Below are 13,690 nucleotides of genomic sequence, written 5' to 3' on the forward strand. Positions count from 1 at the left end.
TCTCTCATCGACTTAAGTTTCTCATTAACGCACCTTCATGCTAGATATGCACTCTGAGTGGATCAACCCCTGTCAAAGCTGTCATTCTGGGTGTTCTCCCATCAATTTAAGCACATTTCCTCATAAGCACATTTGCGGTTGTGGTAACTTAAGTGCACCGGGGAGGTGAAACGTCATTGTGGACTTGAAGTTCGGATGCAGTTACAATATGAATGAACTAATAGAATTGTAAAAGAAACTTCCAGAAAGCTGCCAAATGGTGAGTATATTTAGTCATTCACCTCCATGCCTTTACCAGTGCCTAATCAAATAACAGGCTAATTGATTTTAATAACCTACAACAGTAGGATCGAATTCAATCACACGGTGGGGCAAAACTCAAAGAACACTTTAAGTTCGCAGGCTGAACAGGGTAAACGTTATTAAACAGACCATAATTAAAAAAAAAAAAACATAAATATGAATGGAAACAGACAGAACAAAACAACAGAAATGAATGAACTTAAACTTAAAATACTTCAAATATATGTGTATATATTTTTTCCAAATGGCACTAAGTTATTATTTTATGTATATAAGCCTTTACAGGGAAGTCACTTACACACACACACACACACACTGAAGTCTTAGCAAAAGAATATAATTGCAATAATGTTAATAGAAGCATCCATCAGTCGCAGGCAGTTCTGATGCTGTGGCAGATATTAATTACTCAGAGTCGAGACCAACTCTACACAACTCCACCCGCCCGCTTATTCCATGCTTGTCCAATCACATTTCTCACAGCCCATTATAAAGGACAAGGTGTCGCTGAGGCTGGGTGGGGAGGCGAACACAAATTGAAATATCTGCTGTGTCTCCAGTGAGTGCACCCCCCATATAAAATCATCTCAGCACAGTTTTCGTTCATGTGACGAGATTTGATTTAAGTTTAAAGTAGAATTGCACTCATGAGAGCGCCGACCTGTGCCAAGGTTGAATGATCCTAATTTAGACCAACAAGATATTGTACCGATAAACCCACCCTCACGATTCATGCAGCTCACTGAGAAAATAAGGAATATATTGAAACAAGCCTCACAACAATAAGTGAAAACTCCTTCCTGGATGTGTACTTTTATTCAGATTTGTAGAAAGGGACATATCTCCTTGTCTCCTTGCCATTGTCAATATCTCCACTGGATGCAGTGGTTTGAAATAATGAAGTACAGTTTGTTACAGTACTCAAAGTTGAATTGAGTATTAGACGACTTTTCACTTTAACTCCCTTCATTTGTAAACTAATAACAGATACACCCTACGTACAAATATACTTGTTCTTTCAACCTGCGCAAATGACGACACGTAATGGATATAAAGCGGTGAAGTCAACCACGGTTGAGCTCTTGATTGATTGAGATGTTGAGGTCTTATAAGGAGATGTCCGTCATTATTTGACCTGGTTAGTGGTGATTACACTGATGGACGAAAACCCTCTTCCATCAGTGCTTGGTCCGTCATTTTTTTAAAAGTCTGTCACCATTCGCCATCCATCGGAAAAGCAAGCGTCCGTCGGTGACGGACTGACGAATCTTCCGTCAGTACTAACGGAATGCCTGCCTCCGTTATTTAGGAGAATTGACATATGTTGCCAGTTCCGAGCCCAAAATAACCGCAAGCTATTTATCTTAAAATCTAATCTGAAAAGGAATGTACAAACAAGGGTTAGGGTTAGCCGTTAGAATTATCGTAATCCACCACAACAACGCATTTCTGAATAATAGACGTAATTCCCTAACATCCATTCATCCATCATCTACCGCTTATCCTGTTTGATGTCAAGAGTGAGCTGGAGTCTATCCCAACTGACGTGTACACAGTTGACTGGTTACCACACAGATACAAATTCACACATATGGACAGACTAGACAACCAACCGGAAAGTGGGAGAAAGGCAGGTTTGTTTGCAAGCACAGTAAAAACGTGCAAATCCACAAAGAGAGGACCAAGCTGAGATTCAAACAGTATCCCTTCATTTAACAGCCCATTTCGATGAAATGTAGTCGGTTAAACATGAAGAAGTGATGGAGAAGACTACATAAACTGAATGAAACATATTTTATGGTATAGTAATTTGCAAAGCCATATCGCATCTGTACTGACCCCTCAATGTTATCATCAGGTCTGACCACACACAGCAACAGACCACAACCAGCAGAGATGGGCTGATTTATTTCCCATTGGTGGCAATGTTTGCACGATGCCTTTCATTTTAGAGCTGATGAAAGAGTTGCCGTAATGTGGTGGAATGAATGTTTTGTTGGCCAGCTCCACCATCAACTCAAATCGATGGGGCATGTAATTGGTGGCCACTTTGTGCGATTGCTAAGATAAACAGAAATTGTTGTGGACATGGAAGATCAATGTCGCATACACACCCATACACATGCGCACACACACGCACACACACACATTTGGCAAGCGGAAGACAAATTTATGAGCCATCATATATGCTGCCAGAGCATGCTAATGATTTATTCTAACAGGTTTTTCTTGCTCACTAGTTCTTATTTAAGCACATTTAAAGCCTCATTCTAGTAGTTTTTGTGTATACAAGCCACACTGAGATTTAGTGGTAACATTTGAAATTGATTATTACTTATTTTTCTACTGTCGATGTCACATTGAATTAACTTTCTAAAAGGTGAACGAGTATCCATCCAACATTGTCTTCTTTATGGCTGTGGAGGAAATAGCGAGGGAAAAAAAAACAACAATTGTGCTTTCAGTGAAGATTCCCATAATAATACGTTGTGAATGCTACCATCTTCTTAAAAGTAAAGTGTAAATGTACAATTTAAAAACACAATTGCTTGTTTGAATAGAGTGAGACCCACTGCATAAATCACAGCTCTGAGTTTTTGTGACGTGAAGTGAGCACTATATTTACAATTTATCAGCAATTAATTCCTTAGTCATTGTGTTCTGCAGCTCAGAAACAAAATTAAAATGGAGTCAAACGTTAAACCTTGTACCATACACAGTCTGATTGAATTTAATATTTCCTCATAGACATATTAGATCATAATCCATTGTCTCACCTTGGTAATGGAGCTGAAGGACGCCTGAGTTGTGCAGTTGGTCGCTACAGAAACGAATGGAGATCTGGTTGCTCCGACTGCGTAGCACAAGACCTCGTATTAACACTGACTCATTGGCAAGAATGAAGGCTTCTCGGCCACCCGTGTCCTCCACTGTCACTTGCTGCCCCTCTGACATACTTGTATTCAGAACCTAAAATAAACCGCAGAACATGGTTACACATACAATACGTCCTGGTTTGTTGTATCTCTGTGTTCTACAATTCAAGCATTCAAATTTGTCACAATTGTCAGAGTCACTTCTCATTGTTTTGTCTTATTTATTTCTATGGGTATATGTTTTGCTCATACACCAGACAAAATCAGTTTAGATAGCTTTACAGTGATATATCATATCGCAATTCCCTGATCTTTTAATAGTTCTTAACAAATGGCTATTTGGTGTCAGTACTACAGCACATGCATGCAATGTTATGTTTCCCAGCTTGTTGATTAATACATACATTTATGTGAAATAGGTATTATTACAAAATCGTTTTTTTTAATACAGTTTTTTACATTTATTATTAATTTATCGTCAAATGGCAGCTTTTGTTTTAGTACGTTGAATGGTAAACCATAGATAAACTAATGATACAACTTTGTAGCGCTGTCACCAGTTAATAGTGTGCTTTTCTTGTTATTTATATATATATATATATATATATATATGTATGTATGTATGTATATATGTATGTATGTAGATACATATGTATACATACATACATATATATATATATATATATGTATGTATACATATGTATCTATGTATATATGTATGTATATATATATATATATATATATATATATATATATATATATATATATATATGTATGTATGTATACATATGTATCTATGTATATATGTATGTGTATATATATATATATATATATATATATATGTGTATGTTACACGTCTTGCACGGCTTTTATATGTTCTGCCTTATGAAGTCCGTGTTTGTTTTCTGGTCAAAAACTGAAAGCTAAAATAACCTAAAAACTAAAAAAACAACAACAAAAAACAGTCGAAAAGACCCAAACTTCAATTACATTGACTTTCAAACACAACTGTGCCATCTTCCAGAAAAATTGCATGCTGGGAACGCCAAAGGAGTCATTGTAAGCTAAGGTATGCTGCCGAGCTGAAAATATGTTGCCTGCCAACTGATAGTACGCTGGAGTGTTATTGAGATAGTCTGAAAGAGCTGAGACGGTGGGCAGTGTGAGCACACCGCATAGGAGCAGCAACAACAAAATAAATGTGGTCACGTTGACAAAGTATCACTCGGGCTGATGACAATAAGCGCAGACAGGCTAATGGACTCTTGGAGACTGAGTTTGGAGGTGACTTCTTCTGGAATTATCCATGAGGTCAGACACTTTGATTGATTTGATTTTTATCACAGGCCACCATGACACCGCTCTGCAGAGCTGCTTGTCTTCAAACCTCCAAATAGGGAAAACATTCACAAAATGCCTTCTTTTTTTGTTGTTTACAAAAGAAACTCAAACTGTCACAGTGATTTATTAGCAATTCATTTTAGAACCATATAATTTACCATATTGTTTTAAAATGCTGGGAATTGATAAGGTAGCGCTTCCGATTCCACTATCACAACTGCTTATCAATCTGATTCCTTATTGATTCTCTTAAAGACGGCAATAGGTGAAGAAATTAAATATTACAAATGGCATACAACAACATTGATGCAATTAGCATTATATAATCTTAATAATTATATAATGATAATAAAAAATGTATTTCTGCATAGTGCTGTTTGATATGGTCAACGTTTGATTTGCATTTTGCATATGATTTTAGTGGTCCACGTCCAAAGTCACTGTTGTCCCACAACAACTCTTGAACTCATTCTATCTTAGCATATTTATGATGGTGGTTCGAATTGAACAACCACATTACCACCATCCTCTGGCTTGTTATTGTTGAGGGCATTGGCTGAGGTTCTTAGAGTCTGGGCTGCTAACCCACTGGCTGCTTAAATCTCTCGAGGAGTGAGATTTGAATATACTTTTGCACAGCTGGTATCTGTCGCACATATAACGTACACTGCACAGACTCCGTTTATTAAATAACCAGCGTAAGCATCCAAACTTTAGCACAACATCCTTACGCTCAGCTCTCCGGGTACGACTAATCAATTTTTCACTCAATCCAACTATTACACGAATGAAACTGGTGGATTAATCATGATTGGACGTAATAGAAAAGTGATTTGTAACGGTTTCAGACGCTACAGTATAGTAAAGCAACAGTGCTAACACAATACCCCACACTTCAAAATAACGATACAAATGATATGGGGTTATTTTGTACGGGAATGCTAATGATACTTTGCGTCAACTGTGGCAAAGTTCTACAGAGAAGATTTTTATAAAATTCTATGTAATTGAAATACAATTATAAAATTATCAGGAACAACAACTAATTAAAGTAGAACCAAAAATATATGTAGCAGGATGCTTTTCCAAAAAGATAGGTTATAAGGTCTTGTTTAAAATAATAGTAGTCTCTGAAAAAAATGGAAAAACAATATTACTATATTGGCCTCAATATGGTTATGCGTATGTATTTACCATTGGGGAATCATTTTTGAACCAGTCATCGCTAATTAACAAAACAAATTAAGGAACAAATCTTCTGAAAATTCATGAATAAAAAGAAAAAAATATATATTGTACTAAGCAACTTTGATTGAGTTGTTTATGTAAATTATTTAGATACAACCGATAATAAGTGTATCACGGCCTTTTATAGTTTTTGTATTTATTGTATTGTTTGTAAAGTGCTTTGTTACAGCTCTAGCTTTTATGAAATGCGCTATATAAATAAAATGGTATTGTATTGTATTGTATTATATAAAAACAAAAAATATATAGCTACATTAGCCATGCTGCTGTGGTTGTGTATCGCATTTTGTTTCCAGAGATTATGAGATTAATTGGCTTTGCCTTGCCAGGACTTTCTATGCATCTGATCAATGAAGGGGACACAGCTGCAATGATAATTTCTGTAACCTTTTCGCAATTGATGCTTTGACCGTCATGCCCATCAACAGCATTTACGGCGGTTAAATACCATGTAGTTTGATCAGGTCTGATACCTAGAGGCTTGAATGAACGAGTTCGTTTATTTGTATTTGCAGAAAACTACTTAGTGTAAAAGATCATCTTTAAACTTCATATTAAGTCAAATTGTTTAATTCTTGTCTGCTTCTTGTCCGTCTGAACATTTACGACGGTTAAATACCATGTAGTTCGATCAGGTCTGATATCTTGAGGCTTGAATGAACGAGTTCATTTATTTGTATTTGCAGAAAACTATTTAGTGTAAAATATCATCTTTAAACTTCATATCAAGTCAAATTGTGTAATTCTTGTCTGCTTAAGAGAAACATCCTTGATTGTTTTGCCAGTCATGTATATATATTCTATTTTACATTACATTATGGTATATTTTAACTTCTTCCTGGGGTTATTAAATGATTTGGCATCCTGCCAATTATACAAAGAGTAAAAGATAATATGAATGTGTGACCACTTGGTTTAAACAGACAAGGGAAGCTTCTGAAGGACACAGAGGGATGCAGCCAGCATCGAACATTTGGACTGAGCCCCCGAGGGCCATGTCATCTGTCACCTTCCCTGGGACCTGTCACTACAGCCGGCAACAGCTGTCCTGCCTCAATTATGACTCATTGGCCATGTCGGGAGATATCACACTGCCTTAAATTCACCGGTACTGCAGCCAAATGCCCAGAGGGACAACTCTCTCGCTCACCTGTCCATTTTCTTACTGGCTCACTGGTGTGTGAGCATGTGAATTCATATGGTCTTGCACATTTTCTTCCACACTTCTCTTCAACTGTGTTGGTTGGGTCTGGGACTCAAATACCAATCAAAATGTATTTGATGATGGATGTGATTAGTAGAAATTAAACAAATCCACCATTTCATACAATCTTCATGCAATGAGGGGGATTGGGGAAAAAGAACTCGTCATCCCTGTTTCTAAGTTTTATTAATGTTTCTGAAAAACCTTCCACCTATTGATTTTTCATATGAGTGCTTCATACACATTTGCTTTGTGCTGCAAGCCACAATTTTAATCACGAGCAAACTTGAGATACATCCCCTGCTCAAGTGAAGTGGGACAAAATAGGAGCATGACAGTCTCTCGTGAACTTTCAGGCATTTATTGAATACGGCAAACAGTCAAACACACAATCACAAAATGAAAACACTCACAATGAGCATGTAATATACATTAATACACGTCCACCCGACTGACTTCAGGCTCCTGATATCACTCACAAGGCCATGCCCCTTTTAAGGCAAACACTAATGTACTATAGTATGTCGTGACTTGTGACATGTGGGGACAACTAGTTTTTAGAAATGCCAATGTACATTGTGTATGAACATAACATGTGTACCATATAATCAATGGGTTTTTGCTCTGGCAGTAATTTAGCTGTTCCTTGTGAATCACACTCAAATACTATTTTAATGATAACTGTAACGATAACTTTAATGCATAATGCGTAATTTATGAGAATGCTCGCCACCATAGACGTTTTGTGCGAGGTAAGTGCTTGAATGCATTTTGCTTGTATAAATTGTGTTGTTTTGACTGCAACAAGCTTTTACAGATATTATATCGTTTATACAGTCTGCTATTACGGCTTTCACTTTGATTACCAGAGGTGATCCACAACTGTCTGCAATATATTAGTTAAATGATCAGCACTTTGCAACATGAAATGCATGTGCACTTAAACAACAACAAAAAAAAAACCTCAAATGGATGGCACAAACACTTCTCACTGTATCTGCTTCTTTGAAAGAAACAATATGTTCAACATGTGACATTTTAGCACATAATGTGTAATCTGTAAGTAAACACTCTATGGATTAACTTTTCACAGAGGTTGACTCATACCGATAATTTACTGTTGAAAACATCTGCTGCGGCACCATAATGAACATTTACAGTGACTCACAGGAGCCATCGCTGATGCTGAAAGGGGGAGGATGTAATCAAACTCATCCCACTATACATGTAAATTAAATGACCTTGCAGCTGGGGGGGTGGCGATGATAAATCAACAGCTTTTGGACTCACCAGCTGCGGAGACCTCATTACGATGATGAAACCTACTGACCGATACACTGAAGCGTTCATGGAGAGTACCTGCCTCATCGCTCTCTATTTTACATGCTCATTTCTCCATCATGGGGTGAATAAGCCGCCTCCAGGTGGTGTTTTGTGTATGTCTTGATAAATTCATTGGAAAAACAGGCTCATTCCAGTGCTCAGTATGTGGCAAACATTATCTCAATCGAACACTCGCCTCCATACAAACATGCCAAGGCCATTTCCTGTGTTGCTGGCTGTCTAAAACAATGACTCCTTACCAACCAGGCAAACCTGAGTGCTAATGAGAATATGCCAGAGGCTGTTGCTGCATTCATCAATAAATTGCTTGTTTTGACTCATTTCACATTTTTGCTAACATATTTATTCACCCTTGACAAAACCCCAACACCATATTTACCATAATCTCAAAGAGGCTATTCTGAAGTTTTCTTTCTTTTGGTTATTGACAAAATAGTAGTATGCATTCAGTCGTTTATATATTCTTTCTTTTCTGTTTTTTTTTTCTTATGTATCATACCTGTCTTTGGATTTTGTCATACATTTAGGAGATCGTATCTATGATTTTTGTCAATGCTTCATATTCTATCTAGGTCTGACCAACCTGAACAGGTCTAGGGAGAGTAGGTCAGGCATAGGAGTGATACATTGATTTAACAACCTTCTTGTGAAAACAGGAAGACAGAAGCCAAGCTTGCATCAATCTTGTTCATGAAATGAGCTTCTTACTTTCCAATAAACCACCCCCACTTCATTCAGTGCCTCCCAAGTCGTGACATTTGAGTTTATTTACAGCAGTGTGCACTTTTCCATAGCTATCGCGAATTATTTTTTGTATTCTCAGTCATGCTTCTTTTACTCTTTTCTATGGGTGACACTGTGTTTGAGAGAACACAACCCCTCTGCCAGGCATAGCCTTCTCCGTTTATGACAGCTTGATGGGTGCAGCGGCAATTAGTGTCACCTGAAAAGCATTCCTCTTGAGATGACTAGGCCTCATGAAAACTCATCTCAACAAAGCCCTGACACCCTAAAAAGCTCATCAAGATCAAACCAGTCTTTATGTCTCGCCTCGCTCCCGAAAGCCACAACATGAAGAAGGCATCCTTCTACCACGCTATCTCCCTCCAAAATTGATTAACGGAAGCAATCGTTACCTCTCCTGCAAAGTCTCAGCTTCTCATGGACAAATCTGCTGTGTACAATGGACTATATTCTCTCATCAAGTGATGTCGCTTGTTACCCGTCTCGGCTTGCGTACTTTTCATCTCTCTTCCAGACTTCTGACACACCCACCTTGTGTAACCTGAGAATGAACATGGACACACCAAAGATGTGTGATTCATTGACAGCTGCGGCAGGCTTTCAAAATAGGGAAACTTGTGAATGCATTCAAATCCGGGAGAAATGATAAATCACACTTTCAACTTGAAAAGACCTTATGGAGTGGATGCAGTCGGCAAGTTGGGATGTGTGGAAAGCTCTGGCTATCTACATTTTTGAAGGAAAGCATTTTTTTTTTTAAATTCTGTACCAGCATAGAAAAAAATAAAACTATTGAACAAAGCGATTGAACAAGCTGTTTAAAGACTTGCTTGCTACTGATGGGCTTTCATTTTTATTCAAAATACTTTTGAAATGTTCTCACACTTTTATACTGCATTTGCGTTTTAAAAAGCACAGTAAATGGCATAGCATGAATAAACTTGACATAGCATGTCGTTGATAATGTTTTCATATTTTCAGGTGTTTTCAAAACACACAAAAAACATTAATCAATAAATTTATATAGATGGCATAAAGGCGCCAAAAACTCTCTTTCTCCTTACATCAGGCGAACCTAAAGTTTTGGCTGGTGAATGTGTAATCTATCTTTTAGTGTTGACAGCAGGCAGGCAACGCATTGGTGATTCAAAATAAATATTAATTGGTGTCTTTGATGTGATATGATGAGGGTGCTTGTGGTCAATTAACAACAACAAAAGAAATGTCAACCAGGGTCAATGTCATGGTCAGTTTTTCTTCCTTTAGAAAAAATACACTGAATTTAAAGTAAGTGTACTCGGATCGATATGGCAATTCACCCGTATCTGTGAAGAGGCTGTATGTCAAGTGTAAGTGTTGCTTATTAAAATGACTATTGATTGGAGTCAGAAGAGCGTGGTCACTGTGGTAGCATCGACAAACAATTGTTAAACCTCAAAAAGGTTAGCTGTAAACATATGACATGGCCTAAGTCAATTGTTTTTTTTTTAAGACTACGCTGATCCACCTCGGAAAGTCATTTCTAAACGCCCACTGTATACAGAGCAGTGAGGCCGAAGTAGACTTAAATGTTAGGGCTTTGAATCGCCAGTCAACGGCATCGCAATCCACTTCTTCCTTGACAATCATGCCATGTTTTTATAGTTCAATAAAAATATTTGCAGTACAGTACAGGGTCACAGTTTTTCCGTTGAGCAGATGTGTGGTGCTCAATCCTTTGGCATGTGGATGTGACTCGCAAACTGTCATTTTTTTTCGCAATGGTCCGCTTCAATCGTGTTCTGTCATGTCGCTTGATGACAGAGTTGAATCTTTGTTACCCAATGAAAAGTATTTGGTTGTGGATATTAATCATACACTAGAGGGCAGTTTTACTTTTGATTATGCAACTATTTTTGTTCACACGCTCATAGTCGAGACAAAATAGCATTAACACTCTAAATAAATAAAGCATTTTAGAGCACCAATTATGTATTCTATGATGTTTTTTTCCCCAAATGTGTTTTCCTTTTGGATTTATTTCAATTGGCTATCGTTATGTAAAGGTGAAACTGGATGAAGAAAAAAAAAGCTTCAGTCGTATTTAATGTACTGTAACATGAGTCATATTTATTCATTAATGCACTCGTTGAAAGTGCTGAGTCAAAACAACATGCATGTTTGATGCTGATGGGCCAAGTAAAACTGGAGATTACATATTTAATTCAAAGGCCGAAAGAGCCAAGACTATTAAGGGTTGAAAGCTTTCCAGTAAAACTGATGCTGATTGAGGCATTGAAATAGCCGGACAAATAGAAAAACTGTGGCATTAGTATGGAAATGGGAAGCAAGAAAAGAACTGAAGAAGAAATAGGATTCACAGTATTGAACACAAAATCTATCCCTACCATCTTCTTGAATGCTGCTGCCTTAAGCCTGTCAGAAAATGGAAACACTCCTCCAATCATGCTTTGTGGCAGTGGGAGAAATTGCCCGTCTGGGCTCCTAACCCCTTAAATGTATCCAACTCTCTGAGCACCCACAGAATTCATTCCTCTTTTTCCTGAGAATGCAGACCTCCATGAAACAGACCTGGGAGGACTACATGTATCCAGAGATGTAAGGACCTTGAGACTGAGAAAGGTTGATACTGTAAGCAAGTAGAGGATACCATAGTAGAACAGATGTCTAGGAAAAAAGCTGACAATTTATCGATGGGATTCATGTGGTCAAATTAGACGAGCTCCAAAACAGATTTGAAGGAATTTAATACCACTTTCACACCCTTGTAAACCTCCATCTGTCCGTTAAAACTGTGTTTCAAAAGTGATGCACTGCAGAAAAGGAGTGATGTTTGGAGGATGCACAAATAATACTCCATGATATTAGTCAATTTGTAGGTTTATCATAAGTAAATGACAGAAAATTAATGACTCGGTTCATGTCTCATTTACCTAATATACATCCGTTACTTATTATGCTGTAATTATATGAATTCTTAGCAGTGTCACCATTTTCATGCTCGCTTTCAATCGTTTAAGTGATTTTAAGATTAATTAATACAGGTGTACCACAAAGATCTGTCATAAGCCTTTTTCACATGTATTCTTTATCACACTCCACACTAATCCTCAAAATGTATCTTTTTTCTATTTTTACTTTACTTTATTGCTGCTCTAGGTGATATAAGAGCAGCCTCCAAATGTGTTTGCATTTTACTCTGCAAAATAGTCATGAAGGGGTCATAAGAACAGATGGGAAAATTCATTAAATGCTGTGAGCTGCGGGAACCGAGATCCAACAGTCAGCCAGCTGACTGATAATTGTCCTGATACATGGTTCACTCATGATCCCCTGCAAGTGTCACATATAAAAGAGAGCTGACCCTCCACATTTATTCCTAAAAAAATGTATTTGATTGTCTCTGACTCATACATTGAGAGTAAACGGAATCAAAACATTTTTGCTACAGTAAAATGTTGCCCAGTCCAACTAGTAAGAATTGATGTCAGAATTATTTGGTGTTACACTGCAATCTTGCATTTGATTATAGTTTGTCTCCTGAGTTGTGCAGATACTGCCCATAGAAATGAGTGTGGGTGTGGGGTGCCTGAGTCCTCCAGAGATAGTTGAGAGAAAATGGCAAATAAACTCATCAGCAAACTGGAAGCAATCAATTTACTCGCTCCATCGACAGTTCATGGCATAGCTCTTTTCTTATTGGATACTGTGATTAAAGGGAGATTAGTATCACCAAAATGACTTCGCACAACATGATGAAAAGTGGAACTCCCGAAATGAGAGTAAAGAGCATTTAAATTGAGGTGCCTAATAGATCAATTTGTGTGTGAGGTGGTGGGGGAGGTTGGGCAGTGTGTGTGTGTGTGGGGTGGGGGGGTGCTTGGTGTCGAGTTGAGATCCATTTTATGAAATAAAGGACAAGACCCAGATGCCTTACTCGAAATTTCATCACGCAGTGAAAATGTTACTATATCAAATTGCTCTATGTTTTGGCACTAAAACTAAGGGAGCAATAACTGGAAATTTTGAAATCTGAGCCTGCCACAAGTATACCAAGAGACTCGGATTGCCTCCAGGCAGAAGGAAATGACTGTTGAGGTGAAACACATGCTTGCCTTCAATATGTCTCTTTTTGAAAAGAAATGGAGATCATGGCTTCACTTTCATCAGTAGTGTCACTGGTCTATAAAGTTCAACCTTCCTGATCAGCTCATCAGTATGGTGGATGGAAACTCCCTTCCACTGATGACTTAAAAGTAACCAATGAATATTTTGTCAAGTGCACTGAAAAATCTGTGATGGTACACAGCTGTGACATCAAATGTTGTGAAGTCTTTGCTCAGGTATGCCTGTGTGGATATGTGCAGGTAAGAGTCTCTGTGGTTCTTGGAAAAAAATACTCTCTTCAGAAAGTGTATACTCAGTCAAGACTTATCTTAGCTCTCCAGAGGCAGGGAAACAAAGCACACATATATAAAGTCTGCTGTAGTAAATTAGCCGTTTGAGGAATTGCAAATGCCAGGCAACACACACGCACACGTAAACACTGAAAATTAATTCTTATAACCTTTATAAAAAGACTTTTGTGCAAACATTCAACCTGAGACTGTCCCTGTCCTCCCACACACCC

At 37.8% G+C, this 13,690-nt stretch overlaps 1 protein-coding gene across 3 annotated transcripts in view; it reads right to left on the reverse strand.

Moving 5' to 3' along the window:
- sez6a (seizure related 6 homolog a) overlaps positions 1-13,690 on the reverse strand; it is an 80,977-nt gene that overhangs the window by 20,975 nt on the left and 46,312 nt on the right. For all 3 annotated transcript variants that reach the window (XR_015081885.1, XM_086012798.1, XM_086012797.1), the window contains exon 4: positions 3,081-3,273. Coding sequence is in view for 2 of the 3 variants with exons in the window: in XM_086012798.1 (XP_085868924.1) it covers positions 3,081-3,273 (193 nt within the window). In the remaining variant the exon portion in view is untranslated. The remainder of the gene's footprint in view (positions 1-3,080; positions 3,274-13,690) is intronic.

Source organism: Filicampus tigris, chromosome 17 (genome assembly GCF_054856515.1).
Source record: "Filicampus tigris isolate MCC_2025a chromosome 17, RoL_Ftig_1.0, whole genome shotgun sequence".
Lineage (NCBI taxonomy): Eukaryota > Metazoa > Chordata > Actinopteri > Syngnathiformes > Syngnathidae > Filicampus > Filicampus tigris.